We start from the raw sequence: 16171 nt of genomic DNA, 5'->3' as shown, positions 1-16171 counted from the left end.
TCGCTGCAGCTGTACACAGCCCATCTGTAAATAGCCCACCCAATCTACCTACCTCATCCCCATATTGTTTTTATTGACTTTTCTGCTCTTTTGCACATCATCATCTGCTCATCTATCACTCCAGTGTTAATCTGCTAAATTGTAATTACTTCGCTACTATGGCCTATTTATTGCCTACCTCCTCACGCCATTTGCACACACTGTATATAGACTTTCTTTTTTTTCTATTGTGTTATTGACTGTATGCTTGTTTATTCCATGTGTAACTCATTGTTGTTGTTTGTGTCGCACTGCTTTGATTTATCTTGGCCAGGTCGCAGTTGTAAATGAGAACTTGTTCTCAACTAGCTTACCTGGTTAAATAATGGTGAGAAAAAAAATTATAATAAAAAAAATATTTATCAAAAAGTCAATTACCCTGAGTCAAGGCTATTGGGATCAGTGCGTGTTGTTTTCTCCATGTGTACTTAGCTGAACAATACTAGATCAATGGTTTGAGTAACATTCCACTGAAACAGGATTGTGTGTGTGTGTATGTGTGTTCCTGAAAAATAATCAGTTTAAACTTTTCAATTTCAGTATGTTAAGAATTTGTCTGAATAAGAATAATTTTTTCAGGACGACAGATGCTTTACAGCTGTGAGATCCCACTTACAAGAAACAGCCTGTCCACCCACTTAGTACCAAATTTGAACTTAGTCATGTATTGACGTCAATGGAAGACTAAGTGAAAAAGAGACAAAGTGAAAGAATTTGGTAATGATTAACTATGGCTATCCGTGAAAAGACTACTGGAAGCAATGGCCCATGCTAACAGTAATAAGCGGTCCAATCTACAAAGAAGACCCACAGTCAGAGACAGAAAATCAAGGAACTAAAAATCTGGGTGTTAAGGGTTCAGGTGATTTCTTTTGGTATCTAAATAAATGGAACTAGAACATTCCGAAGCCTTTGCCATCGGAACTTCTGATGGTGTCTTCCATTGTTCCAACATTCCCGGTATTCCAGTATCCATTCTCTGACCTTGGTTGGGGACAGAAATCCGCCACCATTCACAGTGATAAAATTGTTAGCTTTATGCAGAACTGATATCGGCCCCAGTCAGCTGACAAGGGAGTTTGATGATCAATCTTTGATAGGTCAAGTTCCAGGGCATGTCACTGTTAAAAGGACCTATGAGGATGCCATACTTTGAAAGCACTAACCAAGTCCTAAGCACTGACAATTTTGATGTTATCAAACCGAACATCCCAATCTAAGGGGAACATACTGTATACACTGAGCATATAAAACATTAAGAATACCTGCTCTTTCCTTGATAGACTGACGAGGTGAATCCAGGTTAAAGCTTTGATCCCTTATTGATGTCACTTGTTAAATACACTTCAAACAGTGTAGATGAAGGGGGGAGACAGGTTAAAACCTGTTGGGGCTACAGGTTAGCAATGAACCCCGAGTCGGGATTGCTAACAAGGCTGGAAATTCAAAACATCAAAAATCTAATAATTTCAATTTCTCAAACAATCAACTATTTTACACAATTTAAAAGATAAACATCTCCTTAATCTAACCACATTGTTCGATTTTCAAAGAGGCTTTACGGCAAAAGCATAAAGTTAGATTATGTTAGGACAGTACATAGCCACAAAAGTACAAACATCCATTTTCAATTCAAGGTCAGGCGTCACCAAAAGCAGAAACCAGCTAGAATTATGCACTAACCTTTGTCAATCTCCATCAGATGACACTCCTAGGACATTATGTTATACAATACATGCATTTTTTGTTCCATCAAGTTCATATTTATATCCAAAAACAGCATTTTACAGTAGCGTGAAATTCAGATTTTTTCTTCTCTGAAATGCTTCCGGTGAACATAACAAAATTACTATTCGAAAACATTGGTAAATTATAATATTGTCATTCAAAGAATAATATATTATCATCTCGTAATTGCTACCGAATGGCCAGATCTCAAAATAACTTTACTGGGAAATCACATTTTGCAATAAACGGGGTGCTATGCTAAGAACAACAAGCTATGCTATACAGTTAGCATCATCTAATATCGATAATAACATTGTAAATATCCCCTTACCTTTGATTATCTCCATCAGAAGGCACTGCCAGGATTTCCCAGGTCCGGAACAAATGTGGTTTCTTTTGACAAAGTTCATAATTTATGTCCAAATAACACCAAGCAGTTAGCGTTCATTATGCTCCCACAAAACGTGGTGGGGGGGGGTTGTAAAATCACACCGAAAAGCTAAAAAAACCTAGTAAATAATCTATTTACGTTCGTTCAAACATGTCAAACCTTGTTTAGCATTAATCTTTTGGTCCATTTTTAACGTTAAACATCAGTAATATTTTCACACAACCTATCCTATGTCTTGATAAACAATTAATGACAAACTCACGCTTCTCAGATTTATGCGCAGGCGCAAAAAAATGAAGTGATGACATGTCAACTTCCTTGCATTCTAATTTGCTCTCTGTTTATCATAGACGCTTCAAACAACTTTATAAAGATCGTTGACATCTAGTGGAAGCCGTAGGTGTTGCGAAATGAATCCTTTCTCACTATGGTATCTATAAAACAATGACACTAAATAGTACAGTCACAAAATTCACATTTTTTTGTATCTATTTTTCACAGGTTTTTGCCTGCAATATGAGTTTTGTTATACTTACAGACACCATTCAAACTGTTTTAGAAAATTCAGAGTGTTTTCTATCCGAATGTGTTAATAATATGCATATCCTAGCTTCTGAGTTGGTGTAGGAGGCAGTTAAAAATGCGCACATATTTTTTTCAAAATTTCTCAATACTGCCCCCGAGCCCCAACAGGTTTTAAAGGAGGATTTTTAAGCCTTGAGACATGGATTATGTATGTGTACCATTGAGGGTGAATGGGCAAAACAGAAGGTTTAAGTGGCTTTGAACGGGGTATGGTAGTAGGTGCCAGGCGCACCGGTTTGTGTCAGGAACTACACGCTGCTGGGTTTTTCACACTCAACAGTTTCCCGGGTGTATCAAGAATGGTCAACCACCAAAGGACCTCCAGCCAATTTGACAACTTTGTGCACCATTGGAGTCAACATGGGCCAGCATCCTTGTGGAACGCTTTCCACACTTTGTACAGTCCATGCCCCGATGAATTGAGTCTGTTCTGAAGGCAAAAAGGGCAGTTGCAATTCAATATTAGGAAGGTGTTCCTAATGTTTGGTTTACTCGATGTATTTCTTCAGTGGTAGGCTGACAGAAAATCATACTTCCTGATGAAGGCTGCTTCGTACGCCACATGTCGGTCTTCTTTGCTTTTTTAATCTTGTTTTGCCATGTAGGCCTAATTATCAAAAGCATTTTCACTTTTTTTCACCAAAGAGAATGCCTAGATTTTGGAAGGGTTATGCCAATTTACCCACACATAAAAAATGTATCATCTTCCAGTTTTTTATGTTGACAGACACATATTGTACCTCACTTGGTCCCATCAGTCAGTACAGGGGCAGAATTTGACCATTGTTTTACATAAATGGAGATTGACCCAGTGAGGGTAAACCTGTGGATACCACTATCTTGTGACATGTGTGCACTCACCATACTGGCGTCTGAGTTCGTTGAACCCTTCAGTGCAGTCACAGAGCTGCAATGAGCCCTTCTGACACTGGCCACCATTAACGCACACTCTGGAACTGCAGACAGCTGGGAGAGGGAGAAACCTTTTAATCTTACATTTCAGAGAGAGAGAGAAAATCAGGAAGAGCATAGGGGATGTTGTTCCCACTGTGACGATTACAACGTATCCAAACCAAAAACAGTGGATCGATGGCAGCATTCCAGTAAAACTGAAAGGGGGTTAAATGCGAAGGTTCGCTCTAAGGTCGATGGCCGCGCCCCGCGGAAATCAAATTAGCATAATGCGAGTTTCTATGTTTTGTAATAAAAAAAGAGAGGAAGATGAGTGATTCCAATTACATCATCGGTGTGCATTGTGTGATTTTAGTAGGCATTGCCTACTAATTGCTTTCTAATTGTCTACCAATTGGTTGACGATGTCATTGGAAACACTTATCTTCCTCTCTTTTTTACTGCAAAACATAGAAATGCGCCATTTTCACATATGTTGATGTTGGGGTGGTGCAGGAGATGCTGAATATGAAGTTGAACATTTGGGAAATGTCCCTTTAACCACGGAAAGGTGACTGGGAACATGGACATGGATATTAAAGGGAAAAGCAGCCACCGACGCCTTGCTCCCGGACAAGCTAAACACCTTCTTCGACCGCTTCGAGGTCCACTCACGAGGACTGTGTGCTCTCGTTCTCCGTGGACGATGTGCGTAAGAAATGTAAGCATGTTAACCCAGCCAGACGGCATCCCGAGCCACACCCTCAGAGCATGTGCATATCAGCTGGCTGGAGTGTTTACAGACATATTCAATCTCTCCCTATCCCAGTCTGCTCTCCCCACTTGCTTAGATGTCCATCATTGTTCCTGTACCCAAAAAAGCTAAGGTAACTGAACTAAATGACTATCACTTCTATCATCATGAAGCACTTTGAGTGGCTAGTTAAGGATAATATCACCTCCACCTTACCCGACTCCCTAGACCCACTACAATTTGCATACCACCCCAACAGAGAGACCGGCTGAGAGAGAGAGGCCACAGGCAAAGTTTTCACCAAAACAAGTATTGTGTTTTTCCTGACAACATGACCTGACAATGAAAAACTCTGGACCTACTAGTTACCGGAGTCGGGTGAAGTTGCCCCTACAAGCTGATCTTGGGTCAGTTTAGTATTTTTACCCACTATTGGTTAAGGTTAGGTTATAAGCACTTGTTGTTATAAGACTAAATCCGGCTCTAGTTTAAGGCCACTGTATAACTAACTACAGCATAGAGTTTTTCCTGTTCTGGTCACAAACATGTCCAGGAAAAACTCAAGGCTCTTACTATGACTTATGGGCAAAACACGATTCCCTACTGTAGGATAGACAGAGCCATGGCAGCAGGGACAGCTTTTTTAACCACATTTAATCGTTAGTTTTTCTCTTTCCAGGCTCTTGGCCAAAACAAATGGGAGGCCATCCACAGCTGCCTAAACACGTCTTCTGAACAATGAACATTCAACGTAAACACAATCCATCACTAATGAGGGTTTCCTGTTTGTAATGTTTATAAATAGATTTACACAGTTAAACAGTGTAATTACAATACAGAAGCAGACCCCAGCCCAAATGAAAGACTTGGACTCAAATCAAACAGAAGGGTTACATTTAGAAAATGTTAAAAAGCGGTCATATTGTTAAAGCCTACCATATTGCTGTAAATTACTCCACATGGCATTTGTTCCAGGAGTTTGTAGTGCAGTTGTGTGGCTGAAAGCATTCATTGTCGGTCTTGAATTTTTAAATATATTCCGCTTTAAGTGTTGGAAAAATACTAATTTAAGTCTTGTTTGAAACTAGCCATTATTTTAATTTGTTTGCCACTGCATCAGATAATAGACACGTGCATGCACGTGCACACATACAGTACATACAAACACACACACTGCCCTTTGTCACAGGGTGAGGAGAATAAAGAGAGGAGAAGAGGTTTGTTATGGTGTTTTCAAGGATGTCCTGTTCAGGGACAACGAGAATCCATCCCTCTGATCTGTGACGCATAATCCGTGTGTGTGTGTGTGTGTGATTCTCATCTGACTGCTAATCCAGGTGACCCACGTACCACCTGGAACACACACAGAGACACACACAAACTAGCCATAATGTTATGAAAGGAACCAATGCAGATCAGTGTGCCAAGTCCTGATCCAATCCATTCAACATAATATGCTCTGTGGAACACGCAGGAAGAACGTCCAGAAGATGATTGCTGTAAAGACCACCACGTGGCTCTTGATATTAGAAATGAATGTTAAGAGGGAGTTATGGTCTAGTCACTATTCACTAAGTGGAGGGGAATCTGGACAATAGTTTTGATTGAATACAACCAAACAAACAAAATATCAGGAACATTATTTTAGACAGTTTGTCCTTATATAGTTCTAAGTGTGAGTCAATAAATCAAAATAGAGACAATTTGGTACAATAGTTGTCCTTTAACGTTGAAGTGAGTTGCAACAAGAGAGCTTTGTAACATCCAGAGAATCCAATGTTGAGGGGGAAACCGGGAAAGCCCTTTATTCTCCTAAACCAATATTTAGATTTGTTGTATTTGGTCGCTTCATGCGAAATTATCATTCACAAAGAGGTGTTTGTGAAGATATTATGGGAAAATTACAACTCGAGAAGGATAAAAACCAGAATATACATTTAAAAAACAATCACTTCATAGAAAGAGTTTGGCTGGCGATGTTCAGCGTTAGCCACATAAGCTTTCACATGTAGTGAAACATCCTCAACAACTATCTGGAAATGTCAGACTTAAGTCCTCTTGGCCAACTTTAGGCTTGTTGGCATGCACCCATGTAACACCCAAAGATCTTGATATATGAGACAAAAATGTATTGTGCTGTGATCAGGTTTTATTACTTGCTGATGGGGTTTATAAGATTATGCCTTTGCATGGTTTCCTATGAAAGCATCCAATTTCACTATCCTACTTTGTTGAAAAAGTAGCATTTTCTTTCTACTACTGTCTGGAGGCCTCAATCCCTGCCACCGCCCACCATTTTCTCAATGCCACACACAGAAATGGTCTGGTTAGCCAATTCGTTTGACACATTCGTTCAGTCTTTTCTTCTCACCACTTCATCATTCCACTTTAGAAAAAAGGTCCATCTAAACTGTCATGAAAATTCAGCTGTCTGGGCATGTTAAGAGACTTGTTAAAAGTGTGGAAATCACCAAAGAGCCGTCTGAATTTACACACTTTCTCCACAGGCCCATGGCCATAGCCAGCTCAAGGGACTCAACAAACACCCCCCTGCCCAGCTTTCTAATGGATTGCCCTCTACTCTGCCAAAGGAGCCCTGTCAAACAGGTTGTACCAATATACAGAGACAGGCGGTCAGACAGCTTACCAGGTCCTTTCACTCTCTCTAAGCCCTGCATTGGTCAGCTTCAGAAGCACAGACTCCAAAGGCCTTTAAAGACCAAAACGTGTGTGGGAGACAGCATATAGACTCATGTAGTTATACAAGACATGATGCACTTGTTTGAGAATTGAGTCTTCTGTATTCCTGATACACAGACACACACAGACCAACGTGTCTTTACAATCTATTTGGCGTGTATTCCTTCTCGATCTGTTAGTAACGCAGTAGGATACTTTTCCTGTGTGTGTGTGTGTGTGTGTGTGTGTGTGTGTGTGTGTGTGTGTGTGTGTGTGTGTGTGTGTGTGTGTGTGTGTGTGTGTGTGTGTGGTGCGCCTGCACATGTGTGTATGATGGGGAGATTGACAGATACTAAATGGACAGAGACCAAAATAAAGAAGAGCATCAGCCGTAATGACAATATTCCCAAATATCGTTGGGAAACTCTTCTCTTTTCTGGCAGGCACTTTCTGACAGGAATTTGGGAGGTGGCCAAAGAGTAACTCTGCGGGTGGCCTGTCGAATCTGCTGTTTTGTTTAATGCCTTAAATCCTCTGGCTGAAACAAAGACCGTTTTTATTTTCCTAATAGGCCTTGTAATGGACCCTGATGGAAAGGAGACACAGCGACTCAAGCTTCCATGATACAAGTTGACCTGGCTGTGTGTGTGTGTGTGTGTGTGTGTGTGTGTGTGTGTGTGTGTGTGTGTGTGTGTGTGTGTGTGTGTGTGTACATCTATGTGTGTACAGTATGTGTGCATATGGGTGTGGGTGGAGTATCAACTTGAACCCGTCTTGCTGTTGTTTCTAGCTGTGTGTTAGTTGATAGGACAATTACAATACAGGCAGCCTACCTCTCCATGGAGCTGGGTCCATCCAGGACAGCACTTGTAGTCCTGTCTGTAGGTCTGTCTGTAGGCTGTGTAGTAGGCCATTCTGTAACAAAGAACAATAATCATGTTCAAACGAGTAGGTGAATCCAAGATATGATGTACGGAGATGTTCTGAAGCATCTAGTGTATGCATAGCATAGATGCAGTGACTGCACATTATGAAACAATAAGGCACAAGAGGCCCCTTAACTGTGATATCTATATGAATGAAGGTCTCCTTTGTACAACTGCGCCTGTGAGCTAGGAAATGTCTCCCCAACAAGTTTTCCGCACGTCTACTCATTTTGCCATGGGGCTTAAAGATATAAAGTATGTTTTACAGATAATTTGCAGCAATTCTACCCATTTTGCCATTGGGTGGAGATATATTTTTGACATTTTAAAACAAATTTCCTGAAATTCTACACATTTTGTAATGACTTATGCCATGTTATGATATCTGAGTGAGAATCAAATGGGGGCCCTCTGGAGGTCAGGGCCCCTGGGCATGTGCCTGGTCGGTATTTGGCCATGATTACTACAAGTGTAGCTGGCTAGTCTAACTACCAATAAAAAATTGCTTAGCTTTATAGTTATGTGATGAATTATTCTGAAATCATAATTGATTTGAAAAACACTGTTTCCATCATCATTTGTCACAATAAAGAAAGTTTGACTAAAAATCCACTGTTGAAAGGATAAAAATGTTGATCTTTAGAAAATGTCTCCTATATCTCCCGTTTCCATTACACATCACAATGTTGTTTTTTGCAACATCACTTTTGTCTAATAAATATTTATATATACACTGTATACAGTGCAGTATACAGAAATATTCAGACCTCTGCCCCTTTTTCCACATTTTGTTACGTTACATCCTTGTTCTTTTTTTCCCACTTATGCCTGGAACTGTCCCTGTTTATTTTGTTTGGTATCGTCAACCTCCTACTCACCTCCTTAGTTGTGAACTGGTTCCCTAGACGTGTGCGGTTGTGTTCACGGCTTTAGGCAAATGTTGCATGCCCCTCTGTAGGCTATTTGGTTTATCCTGGTTAAGGGGTGTTTTCATTGTTTATCAGAAACACTCATGGAAACATTATGCATAAACTTGTGCAAATGATCCCTGTGTTGTGATTAACGAGTTATCTATTGGCCATTGTAGGTTCATGTAAATTGTGCAATCGGATTGCCAGTCGTCAAGTGTGTTAACTAGCCTACTGTTTATTGAAAATGTAGCCTACCTGTTTAAAGGTGTGAATGGTCTATGCCAGGTTAGGGGTGGCAGGTCCTTTCAGGATCCTCATTCAGGGAGATTTACTTGTTGTTTAACTATAGCTCTACTCAGATGTGAGTTTATGGGTGTTTTGCCCTGTGTTTGAGGCATGTTTAATTTTTGAAAAGTTAAGTAGACTTATTTCTCTTTAATTTTGTGCACAAATTTAGTTAGTGAGCATTTCTCCTTTGCCAAGAGAATCCACCCACCTGACAGGTGTGGCATATCAAGAAGCTGATTAAACAGCATGATCATTACACAGGTGGACAATAAAAGGCCACTTCAAAAAATGTGCAGCTGAGGAGTATTTCTGTCTGTAATAAAGCCATATTGTGGGGAAAAACTAATTCTGATTGGCCGGGCCTGGATCCCAAGTGGGTGAGCCTACGCCCTCCAAGGCCCACCCCTGCCCAGTCATGTGAAATCCATAGATTAGGGCCACATTAATTGATTTCAATTGACAGATTTCCTTATTTGAACTGTAACTCATCTTTGAAAATGTATGTTGCGTTTACATATTTTTCCTCCCCTGTATATTTTGCAAATACTTCTCTGGATCCAGTCTTCTTCATCACTGCCTGCACTGTAAATAAATTCCAGTTTTTTTCACCTGAAACTCAACTGCCAGGTCCTTGCCTTATTTCTTCATTTTACACTTTCATAATGCTCTATACAGTGTCCTGCACTACCGGCACAGTACTCAAATATTTTAGCTTTTGTTTCCTCCATGTGCACTTTCTCTTCTAGATTAATGTGGCTTCATCCTAACAGGACGGCCATTATGGGGCCTGGGCGCTGATCACCGCTCTGGAAGCCCCACTCAGAGCTTTACTGAGATCTCTAATAACCTTCCATCCCTCAGCAAGGGGATCAGTTTCAAACCACTGTCCACCACCACACACACACACAAAGAGAGACGCACACAGAGACAGATGCACACAGACACACCCAGCGATGTAATTGTAAAAAAAAATTGGTGGATAAAAAAAAAGTTACGCTCCCTATACTTTCAATGCATTTTTCCCCAAAATGTCAAATGTTTTGCAAAAAACACACAACAAACATAAGACGCTTCTCTCTGTCTCATCTCACAGAAGGCAAGAGCTTTGGTTTCCTGCCCGAGTATGTCAACAATAGCCAGTTCTGTTGATACAACAGCCCACGCAATCCTAGCATCTCCTTCCACAATAATACTTGCACTGCCAACATGGAGTAAGTTTCTCCAGACTCCAGCCAAATTGTTTTTTGAAGCTGTGGCTTGTGTCTGACTGTCCAGTGTGGCTGTCTCTCTGCAATAGAAGGCAAGGACAATCTGGATGTGGTGAGTGCACAAGTCCTTATGACATGAACTACTGGAAGAACTCAGGCTGAAATTCAATCAGCCTTGTTATAGTGATGTTTATGCATTGTCCTTTTATAAGGCCCCTTACAAACTAACAAGTCTGCCTGTCTACTAGTAGGGTCAGCTCCCTCTCCACACACACATTGGGCCTAAAGACACATACACACACAAACACACACACACACACACACACACACACACACACACACACACACACACACACACACACACACACACACACACACACACACACACACACACACACACACAGGTGAGCTATAGGTTGGGATGCCAATAGGGTGGCACATTAACTGAAACTTTGCTTCTACATTGTGTGTCCAGAAACATTACAGTTTTTCTCAATCGCGTAAAAGCATTTTCTGGAACAACGCTATCGATTTTCAGAATAGAGTCCACAAGACACAGAACTCAGTGGCCTTTTGTAAAACAGTAAATGTGTTTTTAAAATGTAGTTTCCTTCTCAAAACAAGACTGTTAAATTGCTAATAACTACTGCTCCCCCCCAGACTATCCACACTGACTTTATGCCCATCCACAGGTCACTACCCACTCAGAACACACACCTTCACTGTCATTATTTCACACACACACACACACACACCTATGATGCTGCTAAAAAATGTATTATTACCATTACACTGCTGTTCATTGATTATTGTTTGCCATTACTATCTATGTATTTAACCTGCTACTGGTCACTATTACTTCTGGGCAATTCCACAGTAACAGAATTATGCTTTCACTCAGATTTCTCACTTTAACCCTTACCCTACAATTTCCGTGGCCCCACGGAAATCTAATTCACATTTAAAAAAATTCCCATCAAAATCTGTCTGTTTAAGCTAGAGATATCTGTTTTTGTGTATGGGCTACATCTCAATCCACCTCATCCGCCGATATGGCCCTTCTGCATCTGCGTGGAAAGGTGACAGAGCTAGAGCGGTGTTTGTCTGACCATGAGACATCCCGAAAATCGTCCTTCTCAATTGGCCTAGAACCTAACCCCTCCGGAAAGATGACTCTCACAAACACAATGGTGTTCTCCGTTTTCCTCTTCTGAAGTTGGTGCAACCTCTTCTGTGTATAGCGTCCGAACAGTCTGGGCTACACACTAATGTGATCATTTTGTGGAAAGGTGACACTCTCACGTTCAATTAAATATCCAGTTTGTCAACAAATGAATAATTGAAATGTCCAACTCAACCAAAACTCTAAATGAAAGAATAGGAATAAATCTAATTAAACTTTAAATGAACTTCGATTTGATTCTTTAACTTCGATTTATGGTTGAGATGGAGACATGAATCCAACATATTAATGATTAACTTGAAGATTGAATTATTAATCAACCAAAGCTTGAAACCCTAGGCCCATATGTATTGTACATTTTTAGTTGAACCCTGGGTTGAATTGAAACAACAGCGGTTGATGACCACGGTTACATGACTTCGATAGCAACAGTGAATAGACTTATTTTTAAGAGATCTTTCAATAATCATTCTCACGATAGCACGTTGGTAGTAGTCAGTGACAAATATAAACGCTGGAGACCTAATAGTTGTAGATCAACTCTCCAGCAGGAGGTGCTGCCCAGCCTATTGTTTCGTTTTTCTAACAGTGGATATAACGTTGAATCTGACAAGATCTGACATAGTGTCAAACTTACAAATTCAACACCTTTTGAATAAAGTTTTGTATATGTTGAAAATTGGTTGCAACAATGACATAATCCTGTGGTTTAAGATATTTTCTAATCTCTCCCTCATGAGGGAGGATAATGTAAGTTCACAGAAGTAACAAGGTAGCCTTACCAATTAGTTAGTGTTTTTACTAATATCAAGTTTGTTTATGAATTATTATGTGATTCAATCTCGGAATTCTGTTACCACAACTGTAATGGAATTACTGAAATTGAACTGGCTAAAAGGGGAAATTATAGTAGTCACAAACCACAGTTGGGTCTCCTGTTACTGTCCTCTCTTCCACTGGTATACTTTATGTTCAGCTCATAGTGTCTCCTGTTACTGTCCTCCCTTCCACTGACATACTGTTATGTTCAGCTCATAGTGTCTCCTGTTACTGTCCTCCCTTCCACTGGGATACTGTTATGTTCAGCTCATAGTGTCTCCTGCTACTGTCCTCCCTTCCACTGACATACTGTTATGTTCAGCTCATAGTGTCTCCTGCTACTGTCCTCTCTTCCACTGGGGTACTGTTATGTTCAGCTCATAGTGTCTCCTGTTACTGTCCTCCCTTCCACTGGGATACTGTTATGTTCAGCTCATAGTGTCTCCTGTTACTGTCCTCCCTTCCACTGGGATACTGTTATGTTCAGCTCATAGTGTCTCCTGCTACTGTCCTCCCTTCCACTGGGATACTGTTATGTTCAGCTCATAGTGTCTCCTGCTACTGTCCTCTCTTCTACTGACATACTGTTATGTTCAGCTCATAGTGTCTCCTGTTACTGTCCTCTCTTCCACTGACATACTGTTATGTTCAGCTCATAGTGTCTCCTGTTACTGTCCTCCCTTCCACTGGCATACTGTTATGTTCAGCTCATAGTGTCTCCTGTTACTGTCCTCTCTTCCACTGGCATACTGTTATGTTCAGCTCATAGTGTCTCCTGTTACTGTCCTCCCTTCCACTGACATACTGTTATGTTCAGCTCATAGTGTCTCCTGCTACTGTCCTCCCTTCCACTGGCGTACTGTTATGTTCAGCTCATAGTGTCTCCTGCTACTGTCCTCCCTTCCACTGACATACTGTTATGTTCAGCTCATAGTGTCTCCTGCTACTGTCCTCTCTTCCACTGGCGTACTGTTATGTTCAGCTCATAGTGTCTCCTGCTACTGTCCTCTCTTCCACTGGCATACTGTTATGTTCAGCTCATAGTGTCTCCTGTTACTGTCCTCTCTTCCACTGACATACTGTTATGTTCAGCTCATAGTGTCTCCTGTTACTGTCCTCTCTTCCACTGGCATACTGTTATGTTCAGCTCATAGTGTCTCCTGCTACTGTCCTCCCTTCCACTGACATACTGTTATGTTCAGCTCATAGTGTCTCCTGTTACTGTCCTCCCTTCCACTGACATACTGTTATGTTCAGCTCATAGTGTCTCCTGTTACTGTCCTCCCTTCCACTGACATACTGTTATGTTCAGCTCATAGTGTCTCCTGCTACTGTCCTCTCTTCCACTGACATACTGTTATGTTCAGCTCATAGTGTCTCCTGCTACTGTCCTCTCTTCCACTGACATACTGTTATGTTCAGCTCATAGTGTCTCCTGCTACTGTCCTCTCTTCCACTGACATACTGTTATGTTCAGCTCATAGTGTCTCCTGCTACTGTCCTCTCTTCCACTGGCGTACTGTTATGTTCAGCTCATAGTGTCTCCTGCTACTGTCCTCTCTTCCACTGGCATACTGTTATGTTCAGCTCATAGTGTCTCCTGCTACTGTCCTCTCTTCCACTGGCGTACTGTTATGTTCAGCTCATAGTGTCTCCTGCTACTGTCCTCTCTTCCACTGACATACTGTTATGTTCAGCTCATAGTGTCTCCTGCTACTGTCCTCTCTTCCACTGGCGTACTGTTATGTTCAGCTCATAGTGTCTCCTGTTACTGTCCTCCCTTCCACTGACATACTGTTATGTTCAGCTCATAGTGTCTCCTGCTACTGTCCTCTCTTCCACTGGCGTACTGTTATGTTCAGCTCATAGTGTCTCCTGCTACTGTCCTCTCTTCCACTGAAATACTGTTATGTTCAGCTCATAGTGTCTCCTGCTACTGTCCTCCCTTCCACTGGCATACTGTTATGTTCAGCTCATAGTGTCTCCTGTTACTGTCCTCTCTTCCACTGGCATACTGTTATGTTCAGCTCATAGGGTCTCCTGCTACTGTCCTCCCTTCCACTGACATACTGTTATGTTCAGCTCATAGTGTCTCCTGCTACTGTCCTCTCTTCCACTGAAATACTGTTATGTTCAGCTCATAGTGTCTCCTGCTACTGTCCTCCCTTCCACTGGCATACTGTTATGTTCAGCTCATAGTGTCTCCTGTTACTGTCCTCCCTTCTACTGGCATACTGTTATGTTCAGCTCATAGTGTCTCCTGCTACTGTCCTCTCTTCCACTGACATACTGTTATGTTCAGCTCATAGTGTCTCCTGTTACTGTCCTCCCTTCCACTGGCATACTGTTATGTTCAGCTCATAGTGTCTCCTGCTACTGTCCTCCCTTCCACTGACATACTGTTATGTTCAGCTCATAGTGTCTCCTGCTACTGTCCTCCCTTCCACTGACATACTGTTATGTTCAGCTCATAGTGTCTCCTGTTACTGTCCTCTCTTCCACTGGCATACTGTTATGTTCAGCTCATAGTGTCTCCTGCTACTGTCCTCTCTTCCACTGACGTACTGTTATGTTCAGCTCATAGTGTCTCCTGTTACTGTCCTCTCTTCCATTGACATACTGTTATGTTCAGCTCATAGCGGTTTTATTTCTCTTTCTGTCATCTGCTGGTCAAAGCAAGACTGTGAAAACAGTCTAGGTGACATCTCACTCTGCCAGTCTCTCTTCAGTTAAAGTGGAAATCCAGTCTCCTTTCACATCAATAAACACCTGATTTACTTGAAAGGTCTCAATAGGTGGTCCAGGTATGTCATCATGACCAGTGGAGGACGGCTCATAATAATGGCTGGAATGGAGTAAATGGAAACCATGTATTTGATACCATTCCACTCATACTATTTCAGCCATTACCACGAGCCCGTCCTCCCCATTTAAGGTGCCCCCAACCTCCTGTGATCCTTGAATGCCCTACTCCTTGAAGTTTGCAATTGTGTCTAATAAACACTATTTTGCTCAACACGTATGTTTTTTTAACCCTGTGTGTACTTTACTGTATATATATATCATTTTACATTTTAGTCATTTAGCAGACGCTCTTATCCAGAGCGACTTACAGCAGTGCATGCATACATTTCATTTTTTTTTATTTTTCGTACTGGTCCCCCGTGGGAATCGAACCCACAACCCTGGCATTGCAAACACCATGCTCTACCAACTGAGCTACACGGGACCACATACATACATACATACATATATATATACATACATACATACATACATACATATATACACATATATACACACACACACACACACACACACACACACACACACACACACACACACACACACACACACACACACACACACACACACACACACTTGGGATTTCGCTTTTCAACAGTAAATGTAGAAACAACTCACTGGTGTCGTCTTTAATGTCCCCTCTCGCAACTCTTACTGACACCTACCACGACACCTTCCTTCTTTCCATTGACTGTAACAAGCATCCTCACCCACTGAGCACCAACCGACACCGGATGTCCATGGACGTTTAAAAGTAGTTGAAATTTGGTCATTCCACTCTGGCCTGGACCAAATCTGAACCAATCATAGACATCTATGTTTCACAAGTTTGGACAGCACAGTAGAGAACAGTACAGTAAAGAAAAGTACAGTACAGTATAGTTCCGTTCAGTACAGTAGAGCACACTAGCCTAGAGTACAGTACTCTGCTGTACTGAACTCTAATTTACTCTACTATACAGTA

At 41.3% G+C, this 16171-nt stretch overlaps 1 protein-coding gene across 1 annotated transcript in view; it reads right to left on the bottom strand.

Moving 5' to 3' along the window:
- Positions 1-16171, bottom strand: part of megf6 (Multiple epidermal growth factor-like domains 6) — a gene marked incomplete in the record, with an annotated part of 95146 nt that overhangs the window by 56570 nt on the left and 22405 nt on the right. Inside the window, 1 exon segment of the mRNA NM_001140637.2 lies at positions 7901-7983. Within this exon segment, the coding sequence (NP_001134109.1) occupies positions 7901-7922 (22 nt within the window).

Source organism: Salmo salar, chromosome ssa13 (assembly GCF_905237065.1).
Source record: "Salmo salar chromosome ssa13, Ssal_v3.1, whole genome shotgun sequence".
Classification (NCBI taxonomy): domain Eukaryota; kingdom Metazoa; phylum Chordata; class Actinopteri; order Salmoniformes; family Salmonidae; genus Salmo; species Salmo salar.
The sequence above is the reverse complement of the archived record's forward strand: the minus strand, read 5'-3'. Positions and strand labels throughout refer to the sequence as shown.